Source organism: Anomaloglossus baeobatrachus, chromosome 7 (genome assembly GCF_048569485.1).
Source record: "Anomaloglossus baeobatrachus isolate aAnoBae1 chromosome 7, aAnoBae1.hap1, whole genome shotgun sequence".
Taxonomy (NCBI): domain Eukaryota; kingdom Metazoa; phylum Chordata; class Amphibia; order Anura; family Aromobatidae; genus Anomaloglossus; species Anomaloglossus baeobatrachus.
The window spans coordinates 274,300,261-274,317,810 of NC_134359.1; the positions used below are offsets into that span (position 1 = coordinate 274,300,261).

The 17,550-nt window shown below is 45.7% G+C and overlaps 1 protein-coding gene across 2 annotated transcripts in view; it reads right to left on the reverse strand.

Moving 5' to 3' along the window:
• Positions 1-17,550, reverse strand: part of LOC142245455 (uncharacterized) — a 144,228-nt gene that overhangs the window by 21,520 nt on the left and 105,158 nt on the right. The window contains exon 2 of one of the 2 annotated variants that reach the window (XM_075318172.1): positions 3,516-3,624. The exons of the other annotated variant lie outside the window; for it this stretch is intronic. Coding sequence (XP_075174287.1) covers positions 3,516-3,576 — 61 coding nt within the window. The 5' untranslated portion in view covers positions 3,577-3,624. The remainder of the gene's footprint in view (positions 1-3,515; positions 3,625-17,550) is intronic. 2 annotated transcript variants of the gene reach the window in all.

A 17,550-nucleotide genomic window follows, 5' to 3' on the forward strand; every position in this document is an offset into this window, starting at 1 on the left:
CACGGACCTTAATGAAAAACGCACATGTGTCCTCAAATATTAAATAACATTGGTGCACGTTGGGCCGTGTCTCCGGTATATACGGAAACGGACCAAACACGCACGTGTATCACGGACATGTGAAGGGGGCCTAAAGCAAAACTTAGAAATAATTCCTAAAAGGAATGGTCTGGTCCAAGAGGATAGACATAGAACCTAAAAGAATAGGTGACCCCTAAAGTATAAAGCCAAAATTGTTAATTAGGGGAAAACCCAAAAAATTACCACAGGACCACAATATAAATGCAAAAGGGAAAAATATTTTATTGAAATAATTTACAAAGGAAGGTGAAGCAGTAAAACAAGAAAGAGTGGCTGAGATGGTAAATGCCACACAAGGGGAACAGAGTAAAATACACTCCAACCAACCTCCCTAGTGACACCCAGTAAATATTATTCTGTTTTTAATTTCCTTATCCTTTTTTTAGGTCCCTTTTGGATTGTGTCCATAGTTTTTCTCAGATTGGTCATTTGCACCTATTGAGTATTGCGGAGTCGTCCATCAACTTCTGACAAGCTCCATCCTCTGTTGGCGATGATTTTGGTGGCATGTGCTCTCATTTGTTATTTTTTGATATCTATGATTAAATTGTATAATATATATATATATATATATATATATATATATATATATATATATATATATATATATATATATTTTACTCCGGATACTCTTTGGAGTGCTGGACTAATGTATGCACTGCCGTGTTTTGTATTTTGTGTCACTAAACAATTGTGCAGGTTTATATTTGCACATACTTTTTGTTTATGTAATATCATATCCTTGCAGTCATCAAATATCCTTACATTTATCAAGGCAGTATCTGCAATCTATACCCCTTTTTTAGTTACCAGTAATGATTCAACTTAGGGGTACTTTGCACATTGCGACATCGCACCTGCGATATCGTCGGGGTCACATCGAAAGTGACGCACATCCGGCGCCGGTAACGATGTCACAACGTGTAAAGCCTAGGAGAGAAGATGAACGAACGTGAAACAGTCCAAAATCGGTGATCTGTGTCACGTCGTTCATTTTCATAATGTCGGTGCGTCCGCAGGTACGATGTTGTTTGTCGTTCCTGCAGCTCCACACATCGCTGTGTGTGAAGCCGTAGGAGCGACAAACATCTCCTTACCTGCGCCCAGCGTCCATCGGCTATGTGGAAGGAAGGAGGTGGGCGGGATGTTTACGTCCCGCTCATTTCCGCCCCTCCGCTTCTATTGGCTGCCTGCCGTGTGACGCCGCACGACCCACCCCCTTAGGAAGGAGGCGGGTCGCCGGCCAGAGCGACGTCGCAGGGCAGGTAAGTGCATGTGAAGCTGCCGTAGCGATAATGTTCGCTACGGCAGCTCGCACTACATATCGCATGTGCGACGGGGGCAGGGGCTATCGCGCTCGGCATCGGCTAGGGGATTAATAAAGTGGGGAAAGAGGGTGTTTTTTGTCTTTTATTCCAAGCAAAGTATTTTTTCGGGTGTATGTGTTTATTTACGTTCACTTACAGGTTAATCATTGGGGGTGTCTCATAGACGCCTGACATGATTAACTTAGGACTTAGTGGCAGCTAAGTGCTGCCATTAACTCCTTATTACCCCAATTGCCACCGCACCAGGGCAATTCGAGATGAGCCGGGTAGAGTTCCGGGACTGTCGCATGGAAAGGATGCGGCAATTCCAGGCGGCTGCTGGCTGATATTTTTAGGCTGCGGGGCTCTCCGTAATGTAGGGCTCCCCAGCCTGAGAATACCAGCCTTCAGCCGTGTGGCTTTATCTTGGCTGGTATCAAAATTGGGGGGGACCGCATGTCGGTTTTTTTTTAATTATTTACTTAATTATTGTACTGCACGATATAAACCCGTCCACCGGCGGCTGTGATTGGTTGCAGTGAAACAGCTGTCACTCATCATGGGGGTGCGTCTGACTGCAACCAATCATAGGCACCGATGGGCGGGGGAAGCAGGGAATACGAGATGGAATAATGAGCAGCCAGCATTTTCAAAAGAGGAGAACCCACCAGAGAAGTGTGACAGCTGTGCAGTGTCGTGCCCGTGATCGGGGAGTATGAAAGAGGGGGTGAGAGGGAGAGACAGACTGACAGAGAGAGAGAGAGAGACCGACATTGACAGAGAGAGAGATAGACCGACATTGACAGAAAGAGAGAGATAGACCGACAGAGAGATAGAGACCGAGAGAGACCGACCAACCGACAGAGAGAGACACCGACAGACAGAGAGAGAGACCAGGAGTGCTTTTAAACGATTTAGAACGTTCTGCTGGAAATGCTCAGTAGAACGTGACGGAATCCTACATCATAGACATTCATTTTGCCTTGTAACGGATTCCAACGATATCCTGCGGAGTGTGTTCTGTTACAGCAACAAAAACCGCTACATGCAGCGTTCCCTTCGCCTGACGATCACTGACGGTCAGCGACAAAACAACTGATGCGCCGCGGGGTTGATGCAACGCAAGACCATCCGTTGCTATCCGTAGCTAATAAAAGTCTATGAGGAATAAAACGGTTTCCTGCAACGGTTACCGTAATTCCTCAAGACGGCAGATAGCAACGGCTGCCGTTCAACGCAAGTGTGAAAGCGCCCTTATGTGGGGGAACAGGACAACATGGCACTAAGCGTGCTTATTTGTTCTATTTGGGACTTTGTGAAAAGGAGCATTTAAACCCTTTCCTCCCCGTATAGCCACGCCTCCTGATGAAGCCGATCAGGTGAAACGTACGTCGAGGTGCGTCCGGCCTCCCTGTGCCCAGGTCGTTGTGTGCTAACAGCATGACTTAAGGTAATGTGGGTTTCAATGGTCTGCATATACTGTATATATATTATATATATATATGTACACAATCGCCTTATTTTTGCATGCTGCCTGGCACTGAAAGTGTTGTTTTATGGGGGTCTGTTTGTGTTAGTGTCTGCTTATGAGGCGCACGCAGTATCACAGCAGTTACTAACCAGCTTAATTGCTGCTGTACAGACTTGATGAGTGGATAGCTCTGTGGAATGTCTATAGTGTGTGCAATCTGTGAGTCGCTGACCAATTTTCAATTTTTCTGGTTACTTATATGCTGCTGTAATTTGCACTACTATATGTAATTAACCCTTTATTATTACTGGGTGTCACTAGGGAGGTTGGTTGGAGTGTATTTTACTCTGTTCCCCTTGTGTGGCATTTTCCATCTTAGCCACTCTTCCTTGTTTTATGGCTTCACCATCTTTTGTAAATTATTTCAATAAAATATTTTTCCCTTTTGCATTTGTATTGTGGTCCTGTGGTAATTTTTTGAGTTTTCCCGAATTAACAATTTTGGCGTTATACTTTAGGGGTCACCTATTCTTTTAAGTTCTACACTATTTTAAAAACGCCTGATTCAGGTCCCTATAGACCTGGTTGCATCCGCCGATCCCGGGTATCTGCGGGTCCGCCCATCACTAGTCATTACTCCTCGCCGGGGTGATTACCTGTAGGTTCCTCCTCTTTGCACCGCTTATCTCCCCACACATCGCTTTCTCCTTTCTCCATTATGGCTTCAAGATGAATCTTCCTCGGATATTTGCCCGGATTTCAAAACTGAAAATAATAAATGTAAAAGTTACAGACAGAAGGAAAACTCTTGTGGAATGTTTTAGATGGATGCTTTTACTAGAATCTCGTGTGGGCACTGAGCCACCAATCGCTGTCAACATAACCACCTCCTATATCACCAGTGCTGCCCTCAGCGTCAGTACAGCGGCACCTAGTGGTAGAAGCAGGCGTTTCTGGAGCAGGGTCCGGTAAGTTTACCACATTACAACAAAGTGATTTCTTTCATTGTTTTGTCTGGACTAAGGCTGAGCGGACCCGGACTATAAGGGGCACTTTGCATGCTGCGACATCGCACCTGCGATCTCGTTGGGGTCAAATTGTTACCGGTGCCGGATTTCACTTTCAATGTCACAGCGTGTAAAGCCTAGATACACCAATCTCAAAAACATCACAATCGGGTGATCGGTGTAGCGTCGGTCATTTTCATAAATTCGCTGCAGCGACAGGTACGATTTTGTTCCTCATTCCTGCGGCAGCACACATCGCTGTGTATGAAGCCGCTGGAGCGATGAACATCTCCTACCTGTGTCCCGGCTGCAATGTGGAAGGAAGGAGGTGGGGGGGGAGATGTTTACGTCCCGTTCATCTCCGCCCCTCCGCTCCTATTGGCCGCCTGCCGTGTGACGTCGCTGTGACGCCGCACGACCCGCCCCCTTAGGAAGGAGGCAGGTTGCCGGCCAGAGCCACGTCGCAGGGCAGTTGAGTGCATGTGAAGCTGGCGTAGCGATAATATTCGCTATGCCAACAATCACAAGATATCGCAGCTGCGACGGGGGCAGGGACTATCACTGCAGCGTCGGTAACACATTGTTACCGATGTCACAACGTGCAAAGCCCGCCTAAAAGTCTGGTTCCGCGCGGTTTCAAAGATGCCCGGGTGCCAAACCCAGGCACAGGATTCCGGTTGTACTATCCAGATTTGGCACTGGGGAAATTAAAGGAAAAATAAAGAAAACAAGAATTAAGTGAGCATTTCATACTTATGGCGACTCTGTGTCATGGCACCAAACTCCTTCCGGGTCACGCATTCACTTCCTGTATTGTGCAATAGGCTCATCGCACAAACACAGCATTCCCCGTCCACCTGCCGTCTGTGATTGGTTACAGTCAGATGCGCCCCCAGCCTGTGACAGCGTCTGCCTGCAGTCATTGCTCATCACGGCTCGTGTGGATTACGCCTGGCCTGGAAGGGTGTTTGGGGTTAATAAAGTGGTGAAGGAGGGTGTGTTTTTGTATTTTATTCCAAATAAAGGATTTTTCTTTGTGTTTGTACTTATTTACTTTCATTTACAGGTTAGTGATGCAGGTCTCTCAGACACCAGTGCCATCACTAACCTAGGGTTTAGTAGCAGCTGTGCGCTGTTATTAACCCCTGCTATTACCACGATTGCCACCGCACCAGGGCAATGGAAGAGCCTGTAAAGCACCAGAATTGTCACATGTAATGGATGCAATACCAGGCAGCTGCGGGCTGAGAATACCACTCCACAGCTGGCTTTATCTTGGCTGAGTATCAAAATTGGAGGGGACCGCAAATTGTTTTTTTTTTTTTAAACTAATTATTTAAATAAAAAAAAAAAAAAAGCTACATGCGGTTTCTCTTAGGCCGGAGTCACACTTTCAAGGGACTCGCGCGAGTCTCGTGTCGTCTCGCATCACCCGGCACAGCTGCACACTCTCCTGATAGGGGCGGGTCGGCTGTTGTGTTTCTATGGAGCTGCACGCTCATGTTCGGAGAGAGGCAGGCCATGTCGGGTGATGTGATGAGAGTCCCTTGTACATGTGACCCTGGGCTTATTTTGATACACAGCACAGATAAAGCCCGACAGCTGGGGGCCGCAGCCTTGGGCTTTATCTGTGCTGGCATCAGAATATGGAGGACCCTGGGCCGATTATTTTATTTATTCATTTAATTTGATACCACCATAATGACCCGCAGACACTTGCACTGCTTTCCCAGCCCACCGGCCGTCCTGGCGCTTGTGATTGGTTGCAGTCAGCTCACATGTTGCCACTTAAGGTGGGGACGTGTCTAACTGCAACCAATTACACGTGGGCAGGCAAAGCAGTGAATATTCAATGAGAGTTAATTGTGGGCTCTGGAAGGGAAAGCGTGACCCGGAAGCAGCTTGCCGCCATAACACAGCCTCAGTGAGTACACCGCACGCTCCTACCCCCTTATCCCTTCCACCAACGTTTTTAATCTCCAGATTCTGGTCCCCATAAACTTATATAGGTATCAGATTCCGGAGCGGATCCATTTTTTTTTTTTTTTTTCTTCAACTTTTTATTTTGAGAAGATTTTTTTAACATCTTTTACAACCAAAAGTAAGACAAATACACAGGTATCAGAAATAATTATCAGGTATGCAGTCAAATACAATGCAATGGGAGCATATCCGAAGAAAAATGGAAATTAAACAGTTTGTTATTCCATATACGAGTAAGAGAAGATAGGGGTCAGAGCCCACCCTGGAGGTCTCAATAGCAAATTCCAGATCTCGTTAATATATAGTGCAAAAACATTCAATACAATAGAGACCTTCATTACCCTATATCTTTTTTTTTTAAATCAGGTTCATTTTTATTTAACATCAAAATTATACAACACATAAAATAATTCCCTCCATAGAAATATCACAGAAAGGGAAAAAACCTTTAGTCAATAAGAAAAACCACACAAATAACATAATAAACAATGCACCCGCAGTCCACGTCTCATTTCAATATGGGTCTCAAAGTGCATATTATTTCCCAATATATTCTCCATAGTATAGCTTACCCAGCATCATTATGACATTATATATATATACACATATACATACACGCACGCACGCACACACATACATATACATGCACACACATATACATGCACACACATATACATGCACACACCTTCCAGCAGTACGCATATCACCCTATTTGAAGAAATTTGTTAACCGGTCAGAAGGAGAAGGACCTGGTCGCTCGCACTGTCCTGCAGTAACGCCGAGGAGGGAAGGCCTGGGGTATCCAACCATGCCCCCCAGATCTTATAGAACTTTTTCAATGCATTTCTTTTAAGGTATACTCCTCTCTCCAGTCGAAGTATAGCGTTTACTCTTTCCCTAAAATCCCCGATGACCGGAGGCGCTGGGTCCAACCAGTGGTAGGCCAACAGTTTCCTAGCCTGGTACAAGAGACGTGTAATACCGACCATTACCGGCGAACTCAAGTCCACCCCCCCCTCCAGTAGACCCAGGATACATATAATAGGTCTTGGCTGTAGACGGATATTGAAAACTTGTCTAACCAAATCTAGTACTGCCCTCCAGTAATCTTCAATGTTCCCACAGGACCACATCATATGCATCAGATTCGCACCTTCCTGTCCGCACCTAGGACACAGATCATCCATCCTAACTCCCATCTTATGCAATAGACTAGGTGTCCTATATACTCTATGTAACAGGAATAGCTGTGACAGTCGTTGGCCTTCAGATACAGCAAGGCTTGGAGTCTGAGACAGGACCTCACCCCACTGTTCCTCTATCATAGGGCCTAGGTCCCTCTCCCACTTCTCTCTAGCCTGCAAAGGGAATTTGTCGAGGTGTCTAGATAACATCACTGTATACAACCTAGAAATAATACCATAGGAGCGATCAGATGTCAACAATTCAGTAAGAGTGTGATTCCGCTCTATCCTAATGTCCATACGACGTGTCTGTGTCTCATAGGCATGACGGAGCTGCAGGTATTGGTAAAAGGAACTGTGCGGTATCCCAAACTCAGCTTGAAGCTGGTCAAATCTTTTAAGTATATTATTCTGAAGAATCTGAGACACCTGATGCACCCCCCTGCTCACCCACATTCTCCAACCCGGGAGTCTCTGCAGCTCCGCCAGTCCACGATTATGCCATAAGGGCCAGTACTCAGTCATTCCTGATATTCCCAGCAACTGCTTCCCTCTATCCCACACCTTGTACATCAATGATAATGTTGGATATAATGTTCCTCCTCTGGGTGAGAATCCTGCATCCAAAAAAGCCACTGGGTGTCCCCATTCTGCAAGGCCCCTCACCAATTTGCCCCCAGCGTCATATGCCTCATCCTTTCCCCACCCCCTGAAGTGCTGCATCTGTGCCGCAACATAATAAACCCACGGGTTGGGGACTGCCAGACCCCCATCCTCCTTCCCTCTCTGCAGGGTCTCAAGGCGGATTCTAGCCTGCTGCTTTTGCCACAAGAGTTCCCGAAACAAAGTGTTGATTTTACGGAAAAATTTCCAGTGGATCCATATTGGGGCGTTGTGGAGAAGATACAGAAGTTTGGGCATCAGTACCATTTTTAGTAGATTAGCACGGCCAATAAGGGACAGTGGGAGTCGACACCAGGCATCTATCTTGTTCCTAAACTGAGCCAACACTGGTTCCAGATTTTGAGAGTAGTAATCACGCGGTCGGGCACTAACCACAATCCCCAGGTATTTAAATTTATCCACCGTCGGAATTGGCAGCCCCAGAGTACTAAAATTAGATGGGAGTGGATCTATAGGGAGCAGGGCCGATTTCTTCCAGTTTATTAGGAGTCCCGAGCGCCTACCAAATTCTATAATAATATTTATTGCTGGGCCCACCGATGTCCCCACCTCCCTGAGATACAGCAACAAATCGTCCGCATAGAGGGAAACCTTATGCTCCAGACCACCTATCTCAAACCCCTTTACGCCAGCGGATGCACGAAGCATAGCCGCCAATGGCTCAATTGCCGCTGCAAATAGTAATGGAGAGAGAGGACAGCCCTGTCTCGTGCCCCTGGCCAAATTAAAAGACGAGGAGGTACAACGATTAACTCGAATCCTGGCCCGCGGAGAGGCATATAACAATTTGACCCAGCCAATAAATCTGGAGCCAAGACCCAATTTCTCCAAAACTACCCATAGGAAATTCCATTCAATACTGTCAAAGGCTTTGGCTGCATCTAATGACAGGACTGCTCTCTCCTTGTTTCTCCCCTCAGAACTTAGCTGTATCCCCAGGAATAAACGTCGCAAATTAATGGAAGTAGATTTATTGGGGATGAATCCAGTCTGATCCTCGTGGATCACTGACGTGATCACCCGGGACAATCTGTTAGCTAGAATTTTAGCGATTAATTTAATATCTAATGTAAGCAGCGAGATTGGGCGATAGGAGTCAGGCGCGGTCGGATCTTTCCCGGGTTTTAAAATCAGAACAATAATAGCCTCCCTCATGGATGCAGGGAGGGATCCCTTCTCCTCAGCATCTCTGAACACATCCAAGAGTCTTGGCAGCAGCAGATGGGTATATAATTTGTAGAATTCACCCGGGAGTCCGTCCGCACCTGGGGCCTTTTCATTTTGGATTTGACCGAGCGCCTCCTCCAGCTCCTCCAGGTCTATATCTCTATTCAGGGATTCTCTCTCACTATCTGACAGACTGGGGAGAGTGATCTCCTCCACAAAGCCCCGCAGTTCCTCATCCCCATAATGCGATTTAGAGGAGTATAATTGGGTGTAATACTGTTGCATGACCTCCACAATCCTCCCGCTGTCCCTCACCTCCTCTCCAGTGTCAAGTTTCAATTTGGTGATATAGGTCAATCCCTCCTGCGCCCTAGCAATTGTAGCCAAGAGATGTCCCACACTCTCCCCCTCCGTAAAGTACCGCTGCTTAAGGAAAAAGCGTTTGTTAGTGGCCAAGGAAGTCATATGGTCTCTCAGAGCTCTCTGTGCCCTCTCTAAGTCCCGCTTGGCATCATCTGTAGGGTTAGATATAAGAAGTCGTTCTGCATCACCTAAAGTGTCCGTCAGATACTTAGTGCGCTCTCTTGTTTTCGCCTTTCGGGTGCAAATTTCCCTAATATATGTCCCACGAACATACGCCTTCATTGCGTCCCACACTATATGTTTAGATGCCGTACCGTCATTTGTCACAAAATATTCCCGTATAGTGTCAGTCAGAGTGCCCCCTATCAGTTGTATCCAAAAAGGGTTAAGCCGCCAAGGTATCCCCGCCACCCGGTCTGGGTCCCCAAGCCTTAGACGGACCTGTAGTGGGGAGTGGTCAGACACCCCACTGGCCAGGTACGTGACTGAAGCTACACAAGGCAGCAGCTGAGCATTTCCAATGGCCAGGTCAATCCGGGACAGTGAATGATGAGAACTAGAATAGCATGAATACTGCCGGACCTGCGGGTTTCTAATACGCCAAATATCTACATATCCCACCTCCTCCATCAGTCTGGCAAGGGATGTAGCTGCCGCCCCCACTGAGATATTCCCTGTATGTAACTTATCCCAATACGGGTGCAAGTAATTATTATAGTCTCCTACTAATAGGGTGGGGACCTCAGGGAGGGAAGCAACAAAATTGAGGATACGTTTCAATGGTTCCCCTGTGTATGGCGGCGGAATATAAATTGCAACTAGAACACAGCGCACATTATGAAGGACACAGTAAAGACATACAAATCTACCCTCCTGATCCACAGAAGCTTTAAGACACTCAAACGGCACTGTCCTGTGTATCAGGACACTCACCCCCCTGGAATGTGTGGTATATACAGAGTGATACTCATGGGCTATCCATTTTTTGTGGAGCAAGTGGAGCCGCTCCTTCACCAAGTGCGTTTCTGATAAGAATATTATGTCTGGCTTAAGCTGCTGTAGAAACAGAAAAACTGCACATCTTTTAGTGGCTTCACCCAATCCTCGCACATTCCAGGCCACTATATTAACCTCCTTCGCCATAAGGGTGAGTGCACATATGTAACAGCAGGGGGCAGCAAGCGGGGACCCCCGGACCCATCTGCAGCAGTTCCCATAGATGAGCATAGACCAAACAGGTGCATAAAACAAAAAGGTCAAACAACATAAAAACATACACAGTAAACCAGGACATTCCTCTCAAACAGAGGGAAGTGGGGCTAAACATAACCCTAAGAGCACATAACGGTTTAAATTCCTGAACAGTCATCAACTGCATAGTAACCTATCTGGGTGGCTCCTGCCAACCGTCCATAAGTGCATTACCCTATATCTGATATGAATTCGCAAAAGTGTCCCACAAGGACCAAGTTGTTATAAACCCATCCATTCTGTTATGAAGCTGGGCCGTTAATCTCTCCATATTTCTGACATCTGTTACTCGAGCATACAGATCTGAAACAGACGGAGGCGCCACCCTTTTCCAGAACAATGCCACCAAGCACTTGGCAGCTGTGAGAATATGAAGCAACAATTTTATCTCTGGCTTACTTAGAAACGATGGGAGGGCATTCAGTAGGTAGACCACCGGGTCCCTGCTTATATTTTTACCGACCAATCTGCCTATCAGGGTTTCCACCTCCCCCCCAGAAACCCTCTATGGCTGGGCATGTCCAAAATACATGGTATAAGGATGCCCCGCTGAGCCCACATCTCCAACATACATCTGGGCAAGCACGGTTAAATTTATGCAGTAGCTCCGGGGTATGGTACCATGTCATAAGGACTTTTACTTGGTTTTCTTTATAGAGAGTACTAATTGAGGACCTGAATGTCCTCGCCCATATGACCGACCAGAGTGCCTCCGACAGCGGTCTCCCCACCCAGCCCTCCCATCTCCTCATATATGTGTGCTTCACTGTGTCCGAGGGATTCCTCGCCGCCAGTATTGCATAAATGGCTGAGATTAGTCCCCTGGTCGAGGACCGGCCTGAGCAGAGAGTCTCAAATGCCGAAGGGCGGTTTACCTCCCCCTGTCCCATAACATCTGCATAGAAGTGTGATATCTGCTGGTACGAGAAATATAGGTGTAAGGGTAGCTTATATTTGTGTCGCAAGTCCGAAAATGGCCTGAGTTTTAATGTGGTTGGATTAACTATATCCCGAAAGCAATAGAGACCTGCCCCTGCCCACCTCCCGACCACCTCCGGGTTCATACCTGAAGTTAGATGTGGGGTGAACAGGAAGGGGGTCAACAGGGAAGACTGTGATGCCAACTGGAACTTCATCCTACACTGTCGCCACAAGTCTCTTGTGAATGCCATTGGGCCCAAGAGGTCTCTAGAGGGGGTGTCGACAGGGCAGCCCCAGATTAGAGAGCCTGGATGAAAAGGAGCCATCCAAAGCTTCTCTATTTCTGTCCATTTATTGAAGGCTGGTAGAGTCGTCCAGGAGGCCAGGCAACGTAGGTGTGAAGCATAATAATAGAGTGTGATATTCGGGCTGTGTAAGGGCTATTTGACTAAGGAGAGTGATGGGGTGCTACGCCAGAAGACCTGGCCTCCACATTCACTAGACCTGAACCCAATCGAGATGGTATGGAGTGAGCTGGACCGCAGAGTGAAGGCAAAAGGGCCAACAAGTGCTAAGCATCTCTGGTAACTCCTTCAAGACTGTTGGAAAACCATTTCCGGTGACTACTTCTTGAAGCTCATCAAGAGAATGCCAAGAGTGTGCAAAGCAGTAATCAAAGCAAAAGGTGGCTACTTTGAAGAACCTAGAATATAAGACATATCTTCAGTTGTTTCACACTTTTTTGTTAAGTATTTCATTCCACATGTGTTAATTCATAGTTTTGATGCCTTGAATGTGAATCTACAATTATCAGTCATGAAAATAAAGAAAACTCATTGAATGAGGTATGCACAAACTTTTGGTCTGTACTGTGCATCTATATATATATATATATATATATATATATATATATATATATATATATATATATATATATATATATATATATCTATCTATCTATCTATATATATATCTATATATCTATATATCTATATATATATTATATATACACACCGTATTTTTCAGACTATAAGACGCACTCTTTTCTCCCCAAATGTTGGGGGAAACTGTGGGGTGCGTCTTATGGTCTGAATGTAGGGCTGCGGGGAATGAGGGTGTGCGGTGGAGCGGGTCATCGGGGGCACGAGCAGGCTGCAGCAGCGCCTGCCTTGACCACGCGGGCCCGCTCATTACATATGCACGCCCATCTTCCCGCCCATCTATCAGCGCTGAAGCCGATGCTGACAGGTGGGTGGGATGATGGGCGGGGACACCCGCATAGTAAACAACAGCCAGACGCATGATCACCCCTGGCAACTACAGCCTGGAGTGATCATGTGCGGCTGTATTCACTGCTCCCCGCGCATCATCATCAGAGCGGGGTCCAGTGAATCAATGTACTCACCGTTCCCCTGCAGCACCGCAATCTCTTCCTGTCTGCCGGCCGCGCTGTATGGAGACTAGCGGTGTTCCCAGCGATGACGTCATTGCTGTGCGCACGTGTCCACACAGCCGCGCCGGCACAGACAGAAGGACATCGCGGTGCTACCGGGATCGTGGCCGGCTCCACACAGTGCTGCCGGCACAGACAAGAGGAGGAGCGATGCTGCGTGCAGCGAGGAAAGGTGAGTGTAAACTTTTTCTTTTGTGTGCCACAGGATGCAGGACATATAGCAGGATGGGGGTATATGAGCAGATGATGGGGGTATATGAGCAGGATGATGGGGGTATATGAGCAGGATAATGGGGTATATGAGCAGGATGATGGGGGTATATGAGCAGGATAATGGGGGTATATGAGCAGGATGATGGGGGTATATGAGCAGATGATGGGGTATATGAGCAGGATGATGGGGGTATATGAGCAGGATGATGGGGGTATATGAGCAGGATGATGGGGTATATGAGCAGGATGATGGGGGTATATGAGCAGGATGATGGGGGTATATGAGCAGGATGATGGGGGTATATGAGCAGGATGATGGGGGTATATGAGCAGGATGAAAGGGTATATGAGCAGGATGATGGGGTATATGAGCAGGATGATGGAGGCATATGAGCCGGATGATGGGGTATATGAGCAGGATGATGGGGGGTATATGAGCAGGATGATGGGGGTATATGAGCAGGATGATGGGGGGTATATGAGCAGGATGATGGGGATATATGAGCAGGATGATGGGGGTATATGAGCAGGATGATGAGGGTATATGAGCAGATTATGGGGGTATGAGCAGGATGATGGCGTATATAGCAGGATGATGGCGTATATAGCAGGATGATGGCGTATATAGCAGGATGATGGCGTATATAGCAAGATGGGGCTATACCAGGATGAGGGACAATATATACACAAGGCAGGAGGGATCATTACCAGGATGGGGTACCTTAGTAGAGAATTTGGAAACATTACCCCCATAATAGTGTCAGCAGCAGATACTCGCCCCATAACAACGTGTCATGACCACATTTTTTGCTTAAAATTCTATTTTCCTATTTTCCTCCTCTAAAACCAGGGTGCGTCTTATGGTCCGGTGCGTCTTATAGTCCGAAAAATACGGTATTATATATATATTATATTATACACACACTTACACATGCACACAGAATAATACAGATACTGAGGATTACACCCAGTACACAGGACAGGAGAAGTGATACTCTGTGGTGTGTATATACAGAATAAGATCGGGGTCACACTAGTAGAAAGCATTGGATACGATATATTAATGACACTAGGTTTAGTCTTTGCTGCGAGCATGAGCAGAGTATCATTCACTGTGATGTGATTCTCTCACATGCTGGAATCAGATCAGAGGAGCGGAGAAGATGGAGAGATTAATTTCTCCATTTTCTCCATCTCTGCATACATTACACTGCCCTTGGATGTCAACCGAGACCAGTCCGATGTTACACATGCACCCATAACACTTGTATTGGCATGATATACAGTATATATTACAATCACAAAATCTTACACAGATACCTCATTTGACTCAGGGAACGTCATACTATATTTTGAGGGGAAATTTTAACCCTGCGCTTTACAGTTATTCGCCAAAAAACCTGTTTACATTAAAGTCAATTGAGCTGGGAGCTACAGGTATTTAAAGGGAACCTGTCACCAGTTTTGGGGCCTATAAGCTGCGGCCACCACCAGTGGGCTCTTATATACAGCATTCTAACATGCTGTATATCAAAGCCCAGGCCACTGTGTAGAACATAAAAAAAATTTTGCCAGGAAAAGAGGCAGGCAGCCAGCCAGGGAAAGAGGCAGGCAGCCAGCCAGGGAAAGAGGCAGGCAGCCAGCCAGGGAAAGAGGCAGGCAGCCAGCCAGGGAAAGAGGCAGGCAGCCAGCCAGGGAAAGAGGCAGGCAGCTAGCCAGGGAAAGAGGCAGGCAGCCAGCCAGGGAAAAAGGCAAGCAGCCAAACAAGGAAAGAGGCAGCCGGACAGGGAAAGAGGCAGCCGGACAGGAAAAGAGGCAGCCGGACAGGGAAAGAGGCAGCCGGACAGGGAAAGAGGCAGCCGGACAGGGAAAGAGGCAGCCGGACAGGGAAAGAGGCAGACAGGGAAAGAGACAGACAGGGAAAAAGACATACAGACAGGGAAAGATGCAAAATGAAAGCAAAAAGAAAAACGACCAGACGTCCTGATTGCAGGTGAAAAAAATACCAATTTATCTCAGAGAAAATATACAGAATACTATATATTATATATATATATATATATATATATGATGACTTGACTTGATGATAGTGTTCCTGCATTATTTAAATCTATTATTTCTATACGTTATCTGGATGTATTATTAATTTCAAAGGTACCCATGTCAGACTACCCTATATAGCCATCAATGTTTTGAGGACCGTGACTATGCCAGTAACCCGTTTTTCTTGTTGTTTTTAATCACATGGTGTATCAAGCTTATTTGATCAAATATATATTTTTTTCACCTGCAATCAGGACGTCTGGTCGTTTTTCTTTTTGCTTTCATTTTGGTTGTTCCAATTGTGACCTGTCCAGTGTATATATATATATATATATATATATATATATATATATATATATATATATATATATATATATATATATATATATATATATATATATATATATATATATATATATATATATATATATATATATTAGTCAATAAGTTGCTATCAATGGTGCATTAGACTCCTAGATTTATACGCAAATAATCAATATGCAACTATTTTCCCTGTGGATTTTGCTATTTTGCTTTTCTGTAGACAGGGAAAGAGACAGACAGAAACAGAAAGAGAGACAGAGATAGGCAGAGAAAGATAGACAAAGAGAGAGAAAGAGAGCCAGACAGACACAGAGAGCCAGACAGACACAGAGAGCCAGACAGACACAGAGAGCCAGACAGACACAGAGAGCCAGACAGACACAGAGAGCCAGACAGACACAGAGAGCCAGACAGACACAGAGAGCCAGACAGACAGAGAGCGAGACAGACAGAGAGCGAGACAGACAGAGAGCGAGACAGACAGAGAGCGAGACAGACAGAGAGCAAGACAGACAGAGAGCAAGACAGACAGAGAGCAAGACAGACAGAGCGAGACAAATAAGGAATAACGTTTGGAACACCATTCTAAGTCTGAACTGGGTGCAAAAACCTAAAAAACATCACTATGGGGAGATAAGGTATGCACACCAGTGACTATGTAAGGGGAATACATGAAATAGCAGAAACTGCTGTGTGAATACTGACTTGAAAAATCCAATAGCTATATGTAAGAGTGAAAATGTGAAAAATGGAATCTGCATTACTGCCATGAACATATGAATCAAGAGAAATTTAGCTACTGAATTGATCAATGCAATAGAGCCCCAACACTACGCCAAAGTATTTCTCTACGTTGGGGTCCCTAGCTTGTGTGTATCCTCTCATGCAGTTAAAAAACTTACCGTGTATGGGAAGCTGAGACCCAGGCTATTTATGCGTATGATATGGATTTGCAATAGGTGTGGTTGGGGAGGGTTCACAAACGAAAAACTACTAACAAATAAGGAATAACGTTTGGAACACCATTCTAAGTCTGAACTGGGTGCAAAAACCTAAAAAACATCACTATGGGGAGATAAGGTATGCACACCAGTGACTATGTAAGGGGAATACATGAAATAGCAGAAACTGCTGTGTGAATACTGACTTGAAAAATCCAATAGCTATATGTAAGAGTGACAGTAATGGCAGTAATGCAGATTCCATTTTTCACATTTTCACTCTTACATATAGCTATTGGATTTTTTTTAGGTTTTTGCACCCAGTTCAGACTTAGAATGGTGTTCCAAACGTTATTCCTTATTTGTTAGTAGTTTTTCGTTTGTGAACCCTCCCCAACCACACCTATTGCCAATCCATATCATACGCATAAATAGCCTGGGTCTCAGCTTCCCATACACGGTAAGTTTTTTAACTGCATGAGAGGATACACACAAGCTAGGGACCCCAACGTAGAGAAATACTTTGGCGTAGTGTTGGGGCTCTATTGCATTGATCAATTCAGTAGCTAAATTTCTCTTGATTCATATGTTCATGGCAGTAATGCAGATTCCATTTTTCACATTTTCACTCTTACATATAGCTATTGGATTTTTCAAGTCAGTATTCACACAGCAGTTTCTGCTATTTCATGTATTCCCCTTACATAGTCACTGGTGTGCATACCTTATCTCCCGACAGACAGAGCGAGACAGACAGAGCGAGACAGAGAGCGAGGCAGACAGAGCGAGGCAGACAGAGCGAGACAGACAGAGCGAGACAGACAGAGCGAGACAGACAGAGCGAGACAGACAAAGACAGAGAGAGGCAGACAGACACACAGAGACACACAGAGACACACAGAGACACACAGAGAGATACAGAGAGATACAGAGAGTTAGACAGAGACAAACAGACAGAGAGAGACAGAGATAGACAGACAGAGACAAACAGACAGAAATAGAGACAGGACAGACAGAGATAGGACAGAAAGAGAGACAGACAGACAGAGAGACAGAGATAGAGAGACAGAGACTTGAGGCCCCATCACACTAAGCAACATCGCTGCTAACGAACAACTTTTGTGACGTTGCTAGCGATGTTGCTGTGTGTGACATCC